This window comes from Oncorhynchus mykiss, chromosome 4 (assembly GCF_057628025.1).
Source record: "Oncorhynchus mykiss isolate SJ-2025 chromosome 4, ASM5762802v1, whole genome shotgun sequence".
In the NCBI taxonomy this organism is placed as follows: Eukaryota; Metazoa; Chordata; class Actinopteri; order Salmoniformes; family Salmonidae; genus Oncorhynchus; species Oncorhynchus mykiss.
Genome location: NC_143025.1, coordinates 55,940,121 through 55,962,818, shown reverse-complemented (window position 1 = coordinate 55,962,818; position 22,698 = coordinate 55,940,121). Strand labels below are relative to the sequence as shown.

General features: G+C 42.9%; 1 protein-coding gene across 1 annotated transcript in view; it reads right to left on the bottom strand.

Annotated features, from left to right (window-relative positions):
• LOC110521998 (protein eva-1 homolog A) overlaps window positions 1-22,698 on the bottom strand; it is a 160,696-nt gene that overhangs the window by 102,663 nt on the left and 35,335 nt on the right. Inside the window, exons 2-4 of the mRNA XM_021600038.3 lie at window positions 16,786-17,009; window positions 11,043-11,166; window positions 9,794-9,946 (exon numbers count right to left, since the gene is read on the bottom strand). Coding sequence (XP_021455713.3) covers window positions 9,794-9,946; window positions 11,043-11,166; window positions 16,786-17,009 — 501 coding nt within the window. The remainder of the gene's footprint in view (window positions 1-9,793; window positions 9,947-11,042; window positions 11,167-16,785; window positions 17,010-22,698) is intronic.

The window sequence follows — 22,698 nt, the reverse complement described above, 5'->3', positions numbered from 1 at the left end:
CTTTGCTTTATCTTGGCCAGGTCGCAATTGTAAATGAGAACTTGTTCTCAACTTGCCTACCTGGTTAAATAAAGGTGAAATAAATAAATAAAAATAAAAAATGGGTCTACCAAATGGACAATGACCCCAAGCATCCTTCCAAAGTTGTGGCAAAATGGCTTAAGGACAACAAAGTCAACATTTTGGAGTGGCCATCACAAAGCCCTGACCTCAATCCTTTAGAAAATTTGTGGGCGGAACTGAAAAAGCGTGTGAGAGCAAGGAGGCCGACAAACCAGACTCAGTTACACCAGCTCTGTCAGGAGGAATGGGCCAAAATTCACCCAACTTATTGTGGGAAGCTTGTGGAAGGCTACCTGAAACGTTTGACCCACGTTAAACAATTGAAAGGCAATGCTACCAAATACTAATTGAGTGTATGTAAACTTCTAACCCACTTTGAATGTGATGAAAGAAATAAAAGCTGAAATAAATAATTCTCTCTACTATTATTCTGACATTTCACATTCTTAAAATAAAGTGGTGATCCTAACTGACCTAAAACAGGGAAGTTTTACTAGGATTAAATATCAGGAATTGTGAAAAACTGAGTTTACATGTATTTGGCTAAGGTGTATGTAAATTTCCGACTTCTACTGTTTACTGATATATTACTGATATATCATATATTACTGATATATTACTGATATATTACTGATCTCATATATTACTCATATATCACACATTAATCATATCATATATTACTCATATATTACTCATATCATATATTACTGATATATTACTGATATATTACTCATATATCACTGATATATCATATATTACTGATATTACTCATATATCATATTACTGATATATCATATATTACTGATATATTACTCATATATCATATATTACTGATATATTACTCATATATCATTGATATATTACTCATATATCATATATTACTGATATATTACTCATATATCATATATCATTGATATATTACTCATATATCATATATCATTGATATATTACTCATATATCATATATTACTGATATATTACTCATATATCATATATTACTAATATACATTTAATGATAGCAACTCAGTCAAGTTTGAACCACAGAATCCCAAAAGGACTGCTGTAGTGAAGAAGCCCAGAGCCCGTTTTCACAAAAAATCTTAGAGTGGGAGTGCGATCTAGGATCCTCCTGTCTAGGTCCTCCTGTCCATGTAATTATATTAATTGTGATCTAAAGGTCAAACTGATCCGAGATTAGCACTCCACTCTGAGACACTTTATGAATAAGTGCCAATGGCTGCTTTTCTAAGGCCTGCTGGGTAAGGAGGGCTCAGAATTGTATACCTTTAGCATTGCCAGACTGGTGAGTTTGCACTTTTAGGACTATTCCATTTTTTCTAATGTGCCAGGCTAGCCCAATTGAATACGTCAAAGTATTTGAAAGAAAACAAAATGAACTATTTGAACCAAGGTTTGGTCGGGACAACCGGACACCCACAAAACCATTTGGGAATGTTGCCCCTGGTTCTGCATGGATGCCCTTAGGCAGACACAGACCATAAAAACCCAAAACAGACCAAGTTGTAGAGAGATGGGGGAGTTCCCTTTGAAAACAGACACTACTGAACTCACTCACATTGTGTGTGTTCATGTGCTCGTGCATTTGTACATGGGTGTGTGTGTGGGTGTGTGTGTGTTTGTGCCTGTGTGTGTGTACTGCCATCCCACACTCCAGCCCCAGAGAGATGAGAGGACAGGCTACTCCTCAGGCGTCAACAGACTCAGGACGAATGATGATGGAGGTCACAGCTAAAATAGCCCAACTCAGGAGCTAAAGAGCAACACAGACACCAGTTGAATCCTTCATCCTTTCTTTGAAGTAAGACAATTACTGAATTGGAGGAAGCTATGAGAGTGGAGATCCCATTTAGATAAATTACTACTTGATGATTTAAAGAATAATATCGCCATTTTGTCACACCCTGATCTGTTTCACCTGTCTTTGTGATTGTCTCCACCCACCTCCAGGTGTGTCCAGTTTTCCTCATTAGTCCCCGGTGTATTTATCCCTGTGTTTCCTGTCTCTCTGTGCCAGTTCGTCCTGTTTTCCCCGTTAGTTCACAGTGTATTTATCCCTGTGGTTTATGTCTCTCTTTGCCAGCTCGTCCTGTTTTCCCCGTTAGTTCACAGTGTATTTATCCCTGTGTTTCCTGTCTCTCTGTGCCAGTTCGTCCTGTTTTCCCCGTTAGTTCACAGTGTATTTATCCCTGTGGTTCCTGTCTCTCTGTGCCAGTTCGTCCTGTTTTCCCCGTTAGTTCACAGTGTATTTATCCCTGTGTTTCCTGTCTCTCTGTGCCAGTTCGTCCTGTTTTCCCCGTTAGTTCACAGTGTATTTATCCCTGTGGTTCATGTCTCTCTGTGCCAGTTCGTCCTGTTTTCCAAGGTTAGTTCAGTGTATTTATCCCTGTGGTTCATGTCTCTGTGCCAGTTCGTCCTGTTTCCCCCGTTAGTTCAGTGTATTTATCCCTGTGGTTCATGTCTCTCTGTGCCAGTTCGTCCTGTTTTCCCCGTTAGTTCACAGTGTATTTATCCCTGTGGTTCATGTCTCTGTGCCAGTTCGTCCTGTTTTCCCCGCTAGTTCACAGTGTATTTATCCCTGTGTTTCATGTCTCTCTGTGCCAGTTCGTCCTGTTTTCCCCGTTAGTTCACAGTGTATTTATCCCTGTGGTTCATGTCTCTCTGTGCCAGTTCGTCCTGTTTTCCCCGTTAGTTCACAGTGTATTTATCCCTGTGGTTCATGTCTCTCTGTGCCAGTTCGTCCTGTTTTCCCCGTTAGTTCACAGTGTATTTATCCCTGTGGTTCCTGTCTCTCTGTGCCAGTTTGTTTTGCCAAGTCTACCAGCGTTTCTCCTAGCTCCTATTTTTTCCTGTTTTTTTCTTCTGGTTTTGACCCTTGCCTGTCCTGACGCCGAACCCGCATGCCTGACCACTCTGCCTGTGCTTCCCTCGAGCCTGCCTATCCCCTTGTACTGTTTGTACTCGGACCTGATCACTGAACCTCTGCCTGTCCAGACCTCGAGCCTGCCTATCACCTGGTACTGTTTGGACTCTGACATGAACTCTCACCTGTCCTCGACCTGCCTTTTGCCTACCCCTTTTGAAAGAATAAATATCGGAGTTCAACCATCTGCCTCCTGTGTCTGCATTTGGGTCTCGCCTTGTGTCCTTATACATTTCGGAGACACTTCTATACAAAGCAACTTACAGAACTGGCAACATTAACTAACACCTTTAATCAGTATGTGGTCCAGGCAGGAATAAAACTCACAACTCTGGTTTTGGTCCTGTGCTCTAACCCACTGAGCCATTAGAAACTGAAGTAAAGGAGGAAGTAAGGGTGAGAGAGTGAAAATATTCTGAAGTGCCACCCTCAAATGACTGTCGTTTTGCGTACTTAAATAAATAGTGTCTTATGAACCCATATGTGCTGGGCACCAATTGGCGTGTGACACTTGAATAAAATCAATCAATCAATCAATCAAATGAATCAACAGTTAACTTCCAGGTCGGTAGTGAACTATGCCATTTAGAAACACATGTCTAAACATCTGACCCAGATTCAACCCAGCATGGTCTATAGATAGTCAGGAGAACCCGGCAGAGTGCCATCCCAACATCCGTGTCAACCCCGGAGAGTCTGCCAGTCAGACGTTCCTGAACGCTCCCAGGCCAGATCGGACACTCTGTAATTCCCCACCAGGATGTGTTGCCCTGGCAGGTTCTGAACGTGGTGGGAATGTGGGAAACCAGAGCGGAGTAACGCTTTCACACGTCAATAGGTTCCGCAGCTTGCTCATCGAACCCCCACTACTCGCCCCTCACTAAACTCTCTCTCTGCACGAAACCGGCCTCATATCGAGTGTTTTCATTCCTCAACAGTAAAACAGGTACGTAGGAAAATAAAATAAAAGGTGTACTGTCGCCAAATATGTAACATTTGATCTCAAATCCAAAACGCTGGAATGTAGAGGCACATTTTTCATTGTAGCTTCACTGTCCAAATATATATGGTGTTGAAAAATGTGCTAACAGTTGAAAATGAATTTCAAAGGGACCACAACACAGTCAGTTCCCTTTACATTCAGTGAATTCAGGAAGTAATTGCAATTATCATCAATGCTTCTCTTTACTTTGTGAATTGAATGAATTGAAATGGAACTGACCCCATCCCTGATGGCCACTTCCAGTGCATTGTTAATTGAGACCGGTCTTAAGAAAGGCATTGTGCTGAAAACGTTGACATTAAACCATTCTAATCACCTTGTTTCTGGTTTTTGATTGTACCACTACAAAATGACTAATCATGCTCTGTATAAAGATGACAGTGTGTGTGCGTTGTAGTGACATTCATCTCAGTAGCACATGACTATAAAAACACCATGATGTGTGGGAGTAGGCCCATAACTCCTATCACATGGAAGCAGGTATAAAGATGATGTGTGTGTGTGTGTGTGTATAGTACCAGTCAAAAGTTTGGACACACCTACTCATTCAAGGGTTTTTCTTTATTTGAACTATTTTTTTACATTCTCAAATAATAGTGGAGACATCAAAACTATGAAATAACAACAGAAAGTGTTAAACAAATCAAAATATATTTGAGATTCTTCAAAGTAGCCATCCTTTGCCTTGATGATGGCTTTTCACACTCTTGGCATTCTCTCAACCAGCTTCATGAGGTAGTCCACCAGGAATGCATTTCAATTAACAGGTGCGCCTTGTTAAAAGTTCATTTGTGGAATTTCTTTACTTCTTAATGCGTTTGAGCCAATCAGTTCTGTTGTGACAAGGTAGGGTGGTATTCAAAAGATATGTCACCAGCAAAGCACCCCCACACCATCACATCTCCTCCTCCATGCTTCATGGTGGGAACCACTCATGCAGAGATCATCTACTTTGCATATCACAAAGACACGGCGGTTGGAACCAAAAATCTCAAATTTGGACTCATCAGATCAAAGGACAGATTACCACCAGTCTAATAATCGTGTTTCTTGGCCCAAGCAAGTCTCTTCTTATTATTGTCTTTTGGTAGTGGTTTCTTTGCAGCAAATCGACCATGAAGGCGTGATTCACGCAGTCTCCTCTGAACAGTTGATGTTTCTGTTACTTGAACTCTGTGAAGCATTTATTTGGGCTGCAATCTGAGGTGTAGTTAACACTAATGAACTTATCTTCTGCAGCAGAGGTAACTCTGGGTCTTCCTTTCCTGTAGCAGTCCTCATGAGAGTCAGTTTCATAATAGCACTTGATGGCTTTTGCAACGGCACATTAAAAGTTCCTGCCATTTTCCCGAATTGAGTGACTTTCATGTCTTAAAGTAATGACGGACTGTCGTTTCTCTTTACTTATTTGAGCTGTTCTTGCCATAATTATGGACTTGGTCTTTTACCAAATAGGGCTATCTTCTGTATACCACGCCTACCATGTCACAGAAGTAAATCAAATTCCACAAATGTACTTTTAACAAGGCACACCTGTTAATTGAAATGCATTCCAGGTGACTACCTCATGTATCTGGTTGAGAGAATGCAAAGAGTATGCAAAGCTGACATCAATGCAAAGGGTGGCTACTTTCAAGAATGTCAAATATACCGTTTTTTGGTTACTACATGATTCCATATGTGCTATTTCATAGTTTTGATATCTTCACTATTATTCTACAATGTAGAAAATAGTAAAAATAAAGAAAAACCTTTGAATTAATAGGTGTGTCCAAACTTTTGACTGGTACTGTATAAAAATATAAACATTCTGTAGGCCTACATCTAAAACCACGCATGCGTGCATTGGTACAAACGCACGCGCCTGTAAACTGTACACACCTGATATCAGATTATCTGTTGAGTCAGAGGAGATGGGTATGAAAACAATCATGTGGCGTGTCAGTGTGTGTGTCACAGCCTGTGTCATTTCCTGGCATTCAAGCGATTCGTCACTTCTGCACAAGGTCTCCGACTCTATCTGTTATTATAGAGATAACCAGAGTCAAACACACACGGACTGTTCCAATACAGAAAGGCATGTCAGTTAAGAACAAATTCTTATTTTCAATGCCTGTTCAGGGGCAGAACGACACATTTGTACCTTGTCAGCTCGGGGATTTGAACTTGCAACCTTCCGGTTAATAGTCCAATGCTCTAACCACTAGGCTACCCTGCCGCCCCATAACATATGTATGTTCTACTTGAGTTCATACTCAAATCAGCATACAATTTAAGGGCTCAGTTCCAATTTATTAATTGCATTTGAATTCACTTTCTGAGTTGACTGAATTGTAAACAAAACTGACTGCAGCCCTGCTGGTATTAGATAGATCTTCCATTGTCTAGCCAAAGTTACATTGAGGACAATTTAGATGTCAGGGGGTGTGTGTGATGCTAATGGGTCAGATGACAGAGTCCTGAACTTGGCCCTGTCCCCCTCACTTTGAAGATTCTTCTGATACCACCGCCACCCCCTCCTCCTCCAAATAAGAGGAGCGCACAGATCACAGGGCATGTCTGAGTGTGTACACGTGTGTGCTTGTGTGTGTGTTGATTTCAGAATAGCAGTCTTCTCCAGACTACAGAACCAGAGCAATACTTTTAAGGTGACTCCGTGAGCTGGAAAGCTATTCTGAGAACAACATCCTTCCTGCTCTTCACTGTACAGACAGGAATCCGCAACACACACACCTGAGCACCTGAGCAGGCATCCCTTCTCTGATTTCTCCATTAGTGAATGTTGGGTTAATGTTGGCATACACACACACACGATTTCAATTGACCTCATTACAGAAGAAGAACACAAGTGTACTGTACGTCCCTTACAGGCTCTATTTTACACCACATTTAAAGACCAACCTAGAAAACTCAAGCACACACAGACCGTCTCTCCAGACAAACACATTTTAAGACCAACCTAGAAAACTCAAGCACACACAGACAGTCTCTTTTTCCCACGGAAGGGAAAAGCAATTAAGATAATTAACACTGTCTGTCTGGCCTGTCACTCAAGCACCCTCACTTCCTCTGCATGGTGACATGGAAGCCACATCAAAGACAAGAAGACACGGGGGGATCAAGTAAGTGAACAGTTTGTGGGGCAGTGGGAGGGGTGAGAGAGGGAAAGTAACAATGACAGGGAGAATATGAGAAAAGAAGGGATTGAGGGAGAAATTTCCGTCATATAAAAGACCACAGATCTGTGCAAAATGTTGTTAACCCTCCCTATAACGGCCATTGTCGAGAAGGTTTCAAATGAATGAACTCAGCACATTTTTGCACAGATCTGTGCTCTTTTGCATGATGGATATGTCACCGTGAGTGTATTAGGCTGTAAAGAGAGCCGTGAACTAAGTCTGACACACACACACACACACATACACACACACTTCTGTCTTAATGGTAGTGAAACCGTATGGCCTCTTAAATCTAACTAAATGTAATCTCAAATGTAATCTACGTAAACCCCAAAAGTAATGATTCATCATGAGAGGACCATAAAAAATAACTAGTAATGCTGCATACTCCAAGAAAGGTTAACATCTCTCCTTTCTGGTCAAAATAGTTATACACTGCTGATGTGTAGTCACTTTTGAGGACATCAGCTCAAGTACACAGTACGGATATGATAACAATATGAAATATTTCCTATTCCACGAAACATTATGAAGAAGGCTTGAAATAACTTCGTTTTTATCTCTAAATATAATATAATCCATTTATAAAACAACAAATTATAATATTTCACATTCCTTCCACCTTCCTAACTGTAAAATACATATTTGTATATTCAGTGTTTGAGAAAACGTGCATATTTTGTAAAGGTCACTCTTGATCAAAATGTCTGCCCCCATGTCCTACAGAGCTATAACTTGGCCTTCTGAACTTGCTAGGAAGTCGCCTTTCATCTCATATCCATCTATTCATCTTTAAAATCTGTTAATTCTTTTTGATTACTGGCTATAAATCGATCTCTAAACGTGCTACATTGACGAAACCACTATCTAATGCTGCATTACGATTGAATGGCGGGTACACGGTTACCGAGATTTACCACCCAAAACCCCTCCCTTTTCCAGGGATAAATAACTGCGAGAAACCGGTCAATTATAATAAATTATTTATATGAACATCATGGCATGAAAGGGAACTGTTACATTCTATGCGATCAACGCTCAGGGTGGGGACAGTTCACAATGCATGTAGACCTATCATCTCATTATGGTAACTTTTTTGCTTGTGACAGGTGACAGGCCTACATTTGCTACAGTAATATTAAGAACGAATGTGGATTTAATTTACCCATCTCCATCTGGCTTTTGGAGTTCACCTTGTTTTTTCATTGTAAAGATTAAACTCATTTTAATTGGAGCTGCAGAGTTTTAAAACAGCCTATCACTAAATTATTGTTGCTTTAAATCAGTGTACTCGCGAGCACTCTCACAGTCTCTCTCCATCAACTCCATTCAAATGTTATCCAAAATAGATAATCCTGTTCTAGATTGATATTTAGCCCTATACAGTACCTTCGGAAAGTATTCAGACCCCTTGACTTTTTCCATATTTTGTAACGTTACAGCTTTATTCGAAAATTGATTAAATAAAAACATTTCCTCATCAATCTACACACAATACCCCATAAAGTCAAACTGAAATACCTTATTTACATAAGTACTCAGACCTTTTGCTATGAGACTCGAAATTGAGCTCAGGTGCAAGTTGGAAGAAGTTTGGAACCACCAAGACTCCTCGTAGAGCTGGCTGCCCGGCCAAACTGAGCAATCGGGGGAGAAGGGCTTGGTCAGGGAGGTGACCAAGAACCCAATGAGTAGAGTAGGGTGGCCGGATGGAAGCACATTTCAGCCCACTTGGAGTTTGCCAAAGGGAACCTAAAGACTCTTAGACCATGATAAACAAGATTCTCTGGTCTGATGAAACCAACCTGGTTCATCCAACCTGACAGTGCTTGAGAGGATCTGCAGAGAAGAATGGTAGCGTCATACCCAAGAAGACTCAAGGCTGTAATCGCTGCCAAAGGTGCTTTAACAAAGTTCTGAGTGAAGGGTCTGACTACTTATGTAAATGTGATTTTTCCATTGTGTTTTTTGGCACTGTTCAAGTGACCGGTCGGGAGTAGGCTACTAAGTGACAGCGAGCAAAGAGCAAAATAATCCTAAAATGTCCACACCCTAATTGTTGGCTAACCAATACCCAAACAGAGATTCAGTGAAAATCAAAATCTCATTGATTTATCAAGACCAGTCCCCATGCTGGTCTCAGAGCAGCGCGAAACGGTGCTGAAATAGTTGACCACACGCGGGTTGGCTATTGCTTCAAATCCTATTATAATAATTGGATGACTTTGGGTGTTCCAGTAAGCAACACTTTGTTGCCTTCGCTAGCCTACTTTATCTTTAAAAGAACTCCAGCACAGTGAAGAGAAAGGAACCTTAAATAATTCAACAATAAAGCGATTGAACCCGCCAGGTATTTTGACTCAGCCTGTCGGAGGTGAAGGTCCAGAGCTCACAGGTGTGCCTGGCATGGATTTCACTCACCAATGACGAGTGACTCTCTGCCAATAACGCCTGGCTCTGGACCAATGCATCATATACCCCAAGTTTAAGACCCAGGAGAAACTCTAGGTCTACGTCATTACAAAGACGCTTTAGGCCCAGAGTTCTGGGCCCAGAGGGCAAGTGGTCAGGGAAAACTCCAGGGTCTATACATGGGTGATGGTCTTACCTACGGACGACGCCCTCCTGTGGTGGGTAGGACACTCCAGGGTACCCTGCTGGGTTCGACCGAACATGGCCGAGTAGACGGCGATCTGCATTCCCCGTTTACAGGTCAGCTTCATTCTCTCCTCCTCGCACGCCACCTTACTCTTATACTCATCTGGTTTAGAAGATGGGGTGAGAGAGACCTTAGTATTATTGTACACACACACACACTTTAACCCTTTTTGTCAGTCTCAGGATTACTCTGAAGTTTGACTTTTATGTTTTCCATGTGAGTGTGCTTTTGTGCATATTCCAGTGTGTGTTTGTCATACTTCTTTCCATTCATCCTTTTCCAAGCGCCCTTAGCATTTTCTCAATCCTTCTGTACTACAACACTGAAATCTCCATTCCAACTTTCAACCTCTCTCCCCATCCATCTTTCCTCCCTCTTTCTCTCCTTCTCACAGTGGAGTGTATAATTCCAGGCAGACCCAGAATAACAGTGAAGTAATCCCACCACCCAGAATGTTGTAGTAACTAACGCTGCGTGCCAAATGGCACCCTATTCCCTATGTAATGCAATATTTTACATACTAGCCCTATGAGCCCTGGTCAAAAGTAGTGCACTACTGTTTCTAGGGAATAGGGTGCCATTTGGGACACAAGCTTAAGTCCATTCATGTCATTCCTGAGGTGTGGTATGGGCACTCACACCACTGACCAATCAACAGCTCTTTTGTCCCGTCACTTAACCAATAACTTCTGGCGAGAGAGAAATGTCTCAGTGTGATCTAAGTGGGATTTTAGGCGTAACAAGGTGTCACTTCCTCTGAAAGGGAGAGGGAGGGAGAAAGAGAGAGCTGGGTTTGCATTCAATACATATTAGTATTCTCAGTATTATCTCCTTCCCTCTGGCTCGCTCTCTCTCCCTCTTTGTATATGTGTGTCTCTCTCTTTCTCTCTCTCTGTGTCCATAGTTTTGATATCGTGGCTAATGGAGGTACTTTGGGTATTGAGCTCTGTCACAGGTCACTGTCACTGGACTCTGTGTGTGGAATACCTGTGCATGGCTAAACATAGGCTTCCGCTTCCGTTTCTGCCCATTTAGTAGGAATGGGATTGAAACCGTATATATATATATATATATATATATATATTGTCACCGGGGTTTTCTGTGTGCGTGCGTGCAGGTCTCTCTGAGTGTGTCAGAGAGAGAGAGATAGACAGTTGAAGGAGGAGTTTAAACTATTAAGAGACTTTGGGGAACTTACTAGGCCTGCAGTTGTACCACACAATGAGGTGTTTGCTGCTGCTGGGGCACGGGTCCATCCCAAAGAGACGACTGTTGACAAGGACCTTACAGCTCCTCCTGTCCTGGCACTCATCCAACATTTTCTAAAGAGAGAGAGAGATTGAGGTAGGCAATGAGCAAGCATCGGTGAGATCGGCGGCACACAAACCTAAAACCACTTCAAAACACCCTAACGTCCCCTTCTCCTCCCACGCCATGGGAACAGTAGAACGGCTGCAAAGAAGCTACACTCCAGTCACTTCCGTGTATCCGATTTCAGTCTTACACCTTTCCTTCTTTTTCTTGTTTTGACACAGCTGAGTAACATTCTAGAATCTAGTACATTCCACAGCAAGGAATTGAGGAATCCCCCCTCCGTCTCACCAAATTCCCTGGAAGTTTATTGAAAAATAACAAAAAGGCAGGAGTTCAGTCATTTCCCCCCCAGAACGCATCACCCTTATGCTGGGAGGTGCCCATTTATGATTGACCACAGTGTTGTGGTCAACTGGGAGTTGTGATGGGTAGGACGGTGCCCACCGCCGGCGAAGCTAGCACTCGAGCTGTGAGTTCCACTAAAACAAACAGAGACATATAGGAGACCACCTCCCAGTGTTCTTCAGGTGTGTGCTGCCGACATTTATGTCATGTCATCGCGCTTCATTAAGGAGACACAATGGCCAGGGACGTGATATATTAGAAAAAGCAGTTTGTGACATCATACCCCCAGAATGAACAGAGTGGTAAAAAACAGCTTGTGACGACATTGCCGAGCCAATCAAGGCCCTGAATGAACACAGTGGTAAAAAACAGCTTGTGACATCATACCCCCAGAATGAACAGAGTGGTGAAAAACAGCTTGTGACATCATACCCCCAGAATGAACAGAGTGGTGAAAAACAGCTTGTGACATCATACCCCAGAATGAACAGAGTGGTGAAAAACAGCTTGTGACATCATACCCCCAGAATGAACAGAGTGGTAAAACAGCTTGTGACATCATACCCCCAGAATGAACAGAGTGGTAAAAAACAGCTTGTGACATCATACCCCCAGAATGAACAGAGTGGTAAAACAGCTTGTGACATCATACCCCCAGAATGAACAGAGTGGTAAAAAACAGCTTGTGACATCATACCCCCAGAATGAACAGAGTGGTGAAAAACAGCTTGTGACATCATACCCCCAGAATGAACAGAATGGTAAAAAACAGCTTGTGACATCATACCCCCAGAATGAACAGAGTGGTGAAAAACAGCTTGTGACATCATACCCCCAGAATGAACAGAGTGGTAAAAAAACAGCTTGTGACATCATACCCCCAGAATGAACAGAGTGGTGAAAAACAGCTTGTGACATCATACCCCCAGAATGAACAGAATGGTGAAAAACAGCTTGTGACATCATACCCCCAGAATGAACAGAGTGGTAAAAAAACAGCTTGTGACATCATACCCCCAGAATGAACAGAGTGGTGAAAAACAGCTTGTGACATCATACCCCCAGAATGAACAGAGTGGTAAAAAACAGCTTGTGACATCATGTCTACCTGTTTTCAGAGTGTTTTATGTCTGTTGAAATGGAGATCACAAGGATTCAAACCAGCTGCTTTATTGGGAAAAAGTTAGGGGAACATTCTATAACATCAAACAAAACACACACAGAACATGGTTACTATGTTCTCAGAATATCCCATTTTAATGTTCTAGACACGTTTCATGGGAATGTTGTAGGAACATTCATGTGTCCAGTTTTCTGAGGGTTAGGAGAATATTCCATCAACATCCCACTAAACATACACAGAACATAGTTGCCATGTTCTCGGAATTAAAAGTCAATTAAAAGTTTCACGGGAACGTTGGAAGGACATGCCTTAATGAATTACACATCAAGCCTAGTTCCTGTTGCCGAGCCAATCAAGGCCCTGATTGGCGAACCACTGATCCATTAATAGCTCTTTGTCTGTTGGCAAGATTAGGGACACTCACACAAAACAAGACGCGTTTTCAGCTTACATATTTGACAAACGTTGACATACATGGTTACATTGTGCATGTTTGTTCATACAGTATTTACTGTCCTCACCGGGGATTTGAACGGTCCTCCCATCTTCCTGCTACTCCACCATGTCCGTGTCATCTATCGGTTAATCTGACTATTCTCATCACGGATATGATTTGATTGACTCATTTCAGCAATTTAAGGGCTTTCAGGACAGTTGTCTAATGTTGGTGGGGCATGTTTTACCGGTTTTAAAGCACTCCTGAATCACTATGATCGATGCAAGTTTTTCTTGAGTGTCCTTTTAACAGAGCTGAGATTAATTTGCATTCACCCTATTGTTTACAGCCTTCCACCTATCAAGTTGTTTCAGATCTACACAAGTGCCTAGGGAGGAAGGGGTAGGGTTTATTCTGGGCAGGACAGAGCCAAACTATACTGGCCCAATAAGCACATGTCCTAGAGATATTCCTTATTGGGACAGTGGTTAGGGAGTTCAATATTGCTGCTGGTGGCCTGGGTTTGAGATCCACTAGAGGAATTGCTATGCCCTCACATTCTTAGCAAAATACGTTAATGTAATTATTTGTCAACAGTTACAACACATCTGATCTAATTAAAATGAGTTTCTCATTGAAATATAGGAATCTGTGGGATTTCCCCTTGAGCACAAATTATGACCACATTTCCACTACCTCATAAATGATCAGTATATATTATAAACACTACGTTAAAGCACTGTGTGTGAAGGTGTCCCTAACCTTGCCTACAGACATAGAGCTATGACTGGATGAGTGGTTCACCAATCAGGGCCTTGATTAGCTTGACAACAGCAGCAAGGTGTGATGTGTAATGACATTTCCTTTCCTGTGTTTGAGCATTTGTCTACCACTTTGTGTAGCCGTTAGCGATGATGCTAATGTAATGACAACTAGGCTTGGGCAGTATACCGTACATACCGGGGTATTTGGAAATAGCCACAGGATTTTTCTTTTCAATACCATCAATACCGTTGAGGCTATTTAACGTTTTTCAATACATCTTAATATTTGTAGCTACTTTTTAAGTAAATACCTGTAGTCAACTTGTGCAATACAACAGGAGATAAAGCAGATTGCGTTCTTCATTTCACTTCTCACATTATTTTACATTATGAAGCTTATTTCCCCAGAACAGCAGACCCAGTCACGTGTTTGTAAATAGCACAACGTGAGAAAGCGGGAGCAGGTGAGTCCAGCTGTGTGTTGACAGGTGATGCATTTGATATTGAAAGGCAAGAGTGTTTTTTTGTCACAGTAATCACAGTAAGCGTCTGGACAGGAACACATAACAAACACAATACGGAATAATGGGAACAGGGAACACAACCAAAGAACAGACCGATATACAGGGGGTAATCAACAAAGTGAAGGAGTCCAGGTGAGTGCAATGAGCGCAGCTGACAGTAATACACAGTATCATCTCAGTTAGCAAACTATTTTTTTTTTTTTTTTTTAACTGCTTGATCTAATAAAGCAAAAGTTGATTTGCAAAAAAATATTTAGTAAGATTACAGTTCTGGCCTAGAACCCCCCCAAAAAACTGTTACTAATTTTAAGCCCAAAAGCTAATTCTGTCCTATGGTTAACAACTCCTCGATTAATACCTATTGTAGGTTAGTCGAACAAGAAGCCATGTCTGTATATAGGAGACAAACAACACATATTTAGAACAACCTCACCAGGACAGAAGAACAGGCACTCAGTGAACTAATGAAAGACTCATCTTCGGTTATCAAACCTGCAAACCTGCAGGGGGGTACTGTGGTCGTTTTAGACTATGAAAAATACAATGAGGAGATTCAGAGAAAACTCAGTAATTAATGTTTCTATGGAAAACTGAGTCCCACACAGGTGTTCTAAATGAATATTAGCTCAAATCTGGAGCAAGCCCTAATTAAGCAAGCTTATCTCAAAACCCAAATATGAATATACATCTGTATATATCTGGCCCTTCTTTGGACACTGTGTTAACAAACCTCCAAACGAGCTTCAGCACCATACAACTCTCCTTCCGTGGCCTCCAACTGCTCCTAAATGCTAGTACAACTAAATGTATCCTCTTCAACCAATCGCTGCCCGCACCCACACGACTTGCATCATTACTCTGGATGGTTCTGACTTAGAATATGTGGACAATTATAAGTACCTAGGTGTCTGGCTAGACTGTAAACTCTCCTTCCAGACTCACATTAAGCATCTCCAATCCAAAATTAAATCTAGAATCGGCTTCCTATTTTGCAACTAAGCCTCCTTCACTCATGCTGCCAAACACACCCTAGTAAAACTGACTATCCTACCGATCCTTGATTTCGGCAAAATAGCCTCCAACACTCAAATAGCCTCCAGCAACATTGGATGCAGTCTAGTGCCATCCGTTTTGTCACCAAAGCCCCATATCCTACCCACCACCTGTATGCTCTCGTTGGCTGGTCCTCGCTACATATTTGTTGCCAAACCCACCGGCTCCAGGTCATCTATAAGTCTTTTCTAGGTAAAGCTCCGCCTTATCTCAGCTCAATGGTCACCATATCAACACTGTAGCACGAGCTCCAGCAGGTATATTTCACTGGTCATCCCCAAAGCCATTACCTGCTTTGGCCGCCTTTCCTTCCAGTTCTCTGCTGCCAATGCTGTACACAGCCCATCTGTAAGTAGCCCATCGAACCAACTACCTACCTCATCCCCATATTTGTTTTTCTGCTCTTTTTTTACACCCTCATCTGCACATATATCACTCCAGTGTAAATTGCTAAATTGTAATTACTTTGCCACTATTGGCCTATTTATTGCCTTACCTCCTTCATTTGCACACACTCTATACAGATTTTCTATTGTGTTATTGACTGTACGTTTGTTTATGTGTAACTCCGTTGTTTGTGTCGAACTGCTTTGCTTTATCTTGGCCAGGTCGCAGTTGTAAATGAGAACTTGTTCTCAAAGGTGAAAAAAAACCAACAACAAAATACATTAGGTCCATGCCTGTATATACAGGTCCATGCCTGTATATTTTGCCTAAATTACACAAACCTAAAATACAAGGCGGCAATTATCCAGGCAGACCCGTAGTCAAATGAACATGTTCACTGCTAGAGCCATTGTCAAACTTTGTAGACTCCTTCATAAAATCTCATGTGCAATCATTGCCATCATATGTGAAATAATTTATAACCAAGATCTCACCAATAACGGATCAATAGAATTCTGCTCACATTAGATGTCGAGAGTCTGTACTCCAGCATTCCCCACGTGGTGGGTCTAGGAGAAGACTTTATGACATTACACACCTGAGCCATTAAAAAGAGGACTTCCAAGAAGGCAGTTTTTCAGGCTGTGCCGTGTACTGTATGCCACTCCACAGAGGACTATCTAGAAAAAGCAGCAGAGATGCACAATAGCTTTCTGACATGAGGCTCTTAAAAGGGGAATGTCACCTCATTTTTTGTCTTGCTCCTCAAGAAATGCTGGCGGCCATGACAGGAGTGGCCATGACAGGAGCCAAATGCGAGTTGGCTTGGGGGTGTGGTTTGAAGTGGGTGTTTCTTGGGTGTCACCTTTGCACATTTTGCTACAAGGCTTTGGGAAAAATCACCCACAAATGTCAATACCAGCAGATGACCATTATTTCATGACCTTTGTTACTGTTCTAGAGAAGTAAGTGTGTATGGAAGGAAGGGCAGTTACCTGTAGTGCTGTGGACATGTAACAATGCAAGTCGTCCTCCAGTGGTAGTGTCCCTAAAAGGGTGGGTCTGTGGTAGGACGGGCCCTGCTGGGGGTGGAAGGGGCCACTCCTGCCGTAGAAAGCCGATTGGATAGCGATGGTGGTGCGGGGCGGGCAGTGGACAGACAGGAAGTCGCCGTCGCCCGCCTGCTCGGTGTAGTTCCTCAACACGTTGGACAGGTAACCTAGAAGATGAGAAAAACACCATGGTTACCGACGGTTACCAGGAAAACAGCAGCACACCTACATCTATCTACAGATAATGGTGCCGGAGGGGATGGCTGCCGTTTTAGGGGCTCCTTACCAACTGTGCTATTTTTTTTTTTTCACATTGTTTGTAATGTATTTTGTACATAATGTTGCTGCAGCCGTCTCTTATGACCGAAAAGAGCTGCTGGACATCAGAAAAGCGATTACTCAACTCGAACTGGACAAAGATGTTTTTCTTTAATGAATCCGACGTGAAGGATATACTGCTTCCCTGAGACCAGTCCCAAATCGCCGTCATTCACGTAAAGACAGAAATACAGGAGGCAGAGATCGGGGCGCCTTGTGAAAATTCGTCGGCGGGTGGGTAACCCGCCTCTACCATCGGTTCTATTGGCCAACATACAATCATTGGAGAATAAACTGGATGATCTCCATTCAAGACTATCCCACCAACGTTTTTTTTAAATATCTTATGTTTCACCGAGTTGTGGCTGAACGACGACACAGATAATAAAGAGCTAGCTGGGTTTTCCATCGGCAGGACAGAACAGCTACATCTGGTAATATGAGGGGTGGATGTGTGTCTATTTGTCAATAACAGCTGGTGCACAATGTTTAATATTAAAGAAGTCTCAAGGTATTGCTTGCCTGAGGTAGAGTACCTCATGATAAGCTGTAGATCACACTGTCTACCAAGAGAGTTCTCATCTATATTATTCGTAGCCGTCTATTTACCACCACAAACCGATGCTGGCACTAAGACCGCACCCAACGAGCTGTATATGGCCATAAGCAAACAAGAAAATGCTCGTCAAGAAGTGGCTCTCCTAGTGGCCGGGAACTTTAATGCAGGCAAAGTTAAATCCGTTTTACATAATTTCTACCACTATGTAACATGTGCCTTCAGAGGAGAAAAAAAAAAAAACTCTAGACCACATGTACTCCACACACAGAGATGCATACAAAACCCCCCCACCCTCCATTTGGAAACTCTGACCATAATTCTATCCTGCTGATTCCTGCTAACAAGCAAAAACTTAAGCAGGAAGTACCAGTGACTCGCTCATTACTGAAATGACGCATGTGGATGCTACGCTACAGGACTGTTTTGCTAGCACAGACTGGAATATGTTCCGGGACTAATCCAAAGGCATTGAGAAGTATACCACCTCAGTCACCAGCTTCATCAATAAGTGAATTGACGACATTGTCCCCACGAAGACCGTGCGTACATATCCCAACCAGAAGCCATGGATTACAGGCAACATGCGCATCGAGCTAAAGGCTAGTAGAGCTGCCGCTTTCAAGGAGCGGGAAACTAATCTGGACACATAAGAAATTCCGCTATGCCCTCAGATGTGCCCCCAACAAATCAGGCAAATTGTTAATACAGGAGTAAGTTTGAATGCTACTACTTTGACAGCTTTGGCGCTCGTCATGTATGGCAGGGCTTGCAAATTATTAAGGACTACAAAGGAAAACACAGCCGCAAGCTGTCCAGTGAGCTAAATGCATTTTATGCAGGATGCACCTGAGCTCAATTTCAGGTCTCATAACAAAGGGTCGGAATACTTATGTAAATAATGTATTTATTTGTGGTTTTCTTATATAAATTTGCAAACATTTCAAAAAACCTATTTTCACTTTGTCATTATGGGGTAGTGTGTGTAGATTGCTGAGCAAAATGTTATATTTAATAGATTTTAAAATAAGGCTGCAACGTAGCAAAATGTGGAAAAAGTCAGGGGTCTGAATACTTTCCGAAGGCACTGTAGGTCCTGGATGGCAGGAAGCTTTGCCCCAGTGATGTACTGGGCCGTACGCACTACCCTCTGTAGTGCCTTATGGTTGGACGCCGAGGAGTTGCCATACCAGGCGGTGATGAAACCGGTCAGTATGCTCTCGTGGTGCAGCTATAGAATCTTTTAAGGATCTGGGGACCCATGCCAAGTCTCCTGAGGGGGAAAGGTTTTGTCGTGTTCTCTTCATGACTGTCTTGATGTGTTTGGGCCATGATAGTTTGTTGGTGATATGAGGACCAAGGAATTCTCGACCCGCTCCACTACAGCCCTGCTGATGTTAATGGGTCTAGGGTTTCTGGGATGATGGTGTTAATGTGAGTCATGACCAGCCTTTCAAACCACTTAATGGCTGCCGACGTAAGTGCTACGGCTCGGTAGTCAATTAGGCAGGTTACCTTCGCTTTCTTGGGCACAGGGACTATGGTGGTCTGCTTGAAACATGTAGGTATTACAGGTTGAAAATGTCAGTGAAGTCACTTGCCAGTCGGTCCACACATTCTCCGAGTACACGTCCTGGTAATCCGTCTGGCCCTGCGGCCTCGTGAATGTTGACCTGTTTAAAGGTCCTGCTCACATTGGCTACAGAGAGCATGATCACACAGTCGTCTGGAACAGCTGGTGCTCTCTTGCATGCATTTAACATACACTGTGTAGGAGGGCGCCTCTGGAAGCTCCGGACTGGAGGGCGCCTCTGGAAGCTCCGGACTGGAGGGCCACACTGGGCGCAGGACGCACCAGGCTGGGGAGACACACAGGAGACTTGGCTCTGGGAGCAGGCACAGGACTCACCAGGGTGGGGAGACCTACTGGAGGCCTGGTCCGTGGAGGAGGCACAGGATAGACCGGGCTGTGGAGGAGCACTGGAGATCTGGTGCGTAGCCTTGGCACCACTCTTCCAGGCTGAATGCCCACTCTAGCCCGGCACCTCCAGAGCGCAGGCACAGGTTGAACCGGGCTGTGGGGAGCATTGGATCTCTGGTGCTTAGCACTTGCACCTCTCCTCTTGGCTACATGCCCATTTTAGCCCGGCACGTGCGGGGAGCTGGAACAGGCCGCACAGGGTTCTCCTGGCGAACTGGCGAAACCGTGCCTAGAACCGGCGCAGGACTCACCGGGCTGTGGAGGCGCACTGGAGGTCTGGAGCGCCAAGCTGGCACAAGACGTGCAGGGCTGGGGAGGTGCACAGGAGGCCTGGTGCGAGGGGCTGGCACAGTCTTCACCAGACGGCTAGCACGCACCTCAGGACGAGTATGGAGAGCTGACTCAGGTGACATCAACTCGAGGACACGCTCCATAGGGTGAATGTCGTGCCTTATGCACCAACACAGCAGCTCGCTCATAGCTCTCTCCTCCAATTTCCCCATCAACTCCTTCACGGTCTCTGCTTCGCTCCCCTCCAATTTCACCCCGACTGGCTCTGGTTCCATCCTCGGCTCCGCCGACCTTCCCGTGTGCCCCACATTTTTTGGAGGGGCTGCCTCTCCTGGCCATGTTGCTTGGTCTTTTGGTGGTGGGAAGTTCTGTCACGGCTGTTTGAAGGAGAGGACCAAGGTGCAGCTTCGTTAGCGTACATTTTCCTTTAATGATCAAAATGACGCGACAAAACAAACAATACAAAAACAAACCATGAAGCTCAAAGGCAAAGTGCCATAAAGAAAGTCAACTTCCCACCAAGACAGGTGGGAAAAAAGGCACCTAAGTATGGTTCCCAATCAGAGACAACGATAGACAGCTGTCCCTGATTGAGAACCATACCCGGCCAAAACATAGAGATAGAAATCATAGAAACACAACACAATGAAATGCCTACCCCAACTCACGCCCTGACCAAACCAAACTAGAGCCATAAAAAGGATCTCAAAGGGTCAGGGCTTGACACTTCTGACCCACTGGGAATGTGATGAAATAAATAAAAGCTGAAATAAATCACTCTCTACTATTATTCTGACATTTCACATTCTTAAAATAAAGTGGTGATCCTAACTGACCTAAGATAGGGAATTTTTACTAGGATTAAATGTCAGGAATTGTGAAAAATTTTGTTTAAATGTACTTGGCCAGGGTGTATGTTTAACTTCCGACTTCAACTGTAAATTACATGACAAAGACACTAGAGAGGGGGGCCATACGTTGGATCAGGACTAACAAGCTGCTTTTGTGAAATGGAAGGACACTAGATAAGTAACCATGCTCACCACACAGCATAAGGCATTCAATAACAACCATGTCTCAAGGAGGGTGAAAAAGGAATTATGTCCCCATTTCTGTGAAGGATTACAATGCCAGCATGGGGTCTGTCGACCTATCTGATGCGGAGGACCTGGTAGTAGCCTAAGTCTTTTTTGCTACATTAAATGCTTTCATTCCCCACAAGCAGATGGCCAAAGCAAAAGGTCAAACACCTCTCTCCCAGTTGGCCTTCCGAGGGCAGCGGGTGTTGGAAATGGCTGAATTGGAGGCCCAAAGCAACCTCACCACCATCACAAGACCTCCCACACAAAGTGAGCACCACTATCCAACACACCTGCCAAAACACAAAAAGGAAGAACTGCAAGAATTGCACAAAACACAGGGGGGAGAAAAGAGTGAAATGCCAGTTCACTTTTTTTGTCTCAGGCAGAGAGACTGCTTCAAAGACTATCACGACATGCACAAGCTACGGTGAAAGTGACACCTGGGATGTAAAAGGAACACGAATGCCATTTGTAAATAGTTCAGCTTCTTTCTATTTTTGAACCTTTATTTAGCGAAGGACACGTGTGTGTGTGTGTGTGTGTGTAACCACGTTTGTGTTTCTTGTGTACATCTGTTGCTTTTCTATTGCTGTTGTCAACAGTTTATTTGTATGAGGGACCAATACATTGGGTTGAAAGAACATTGAGAGAGGTTGGTGTTGTAGAAATTTCGTTTTTATAGTGAACAATAACTTTTTGGCACATCCAGTGTGCAAAAACAGTGCAATTACCGTATTCTGACACTGTGGAGAGGTTGAAATCAATCAAATGTATTTCTAAAGCCCTTTTTACATCAGCCGATGTCACAAAGTGCTGTACAGAAAGAGGTTGATAATGTAGAGATTGTTTTTACACTGAACAAACAGCATTTAGGGATTGCAAATATGTAATAGCAATTGAATGATCTAATTTACAGACAAGGTCCACATTGGAGAGGTTTAGGGACATCACTTACTAAAACATCTGCCCATTTCTAGTTAAGTCTATCAATCCCATTTTTTGATTCTAAAATTGTTAAAGCCATCTGATGTGTTTCTAGCTATGGGAATCAATAATTCACATACAGCTTCTCAATGAACGATGACTTTCAAAATAAATAAAAACTTATTTTGTGTGTGCTTGATCTTGTGTATTCTGAACTATGTAATTCCTATCCATCTCCTGATCATTTCCTCAATCTCCCAGATGTCTTATTTCCAAATATACCAAGTTTTGGTATGTCAGAATCATGTACATACATGAATAGCAGTTACTTTTGGGTATGTCTATTTAGGTGGCAATCCAAATGTTGCCATTACATTTAAGAGGTTAAGAGTTTTATTTTTTTTATGAGCATGGCTTATTTGTATTACAGCAAATTGGATCACTGTCATTCATATTCCATTCACCCAGGTCAATGTAAGATGAATACGTTTAGGCTACTACATGAAACCAAAATGTTCCCTGTACCCATCATGAGGTTGCTACAACCTAACCCATGATTAAAAGTTTACAATGTGGGTGGACGCGGGTCGGGAGAAAAAGTTGAATTGACAGACAGTGACACATTCAATGCTGCCTTGCACACTCTTGCCTGCATCTAACTGATCTAGAGTGTAATCATTAGTCCAACAGTTGCAAACTAAAGT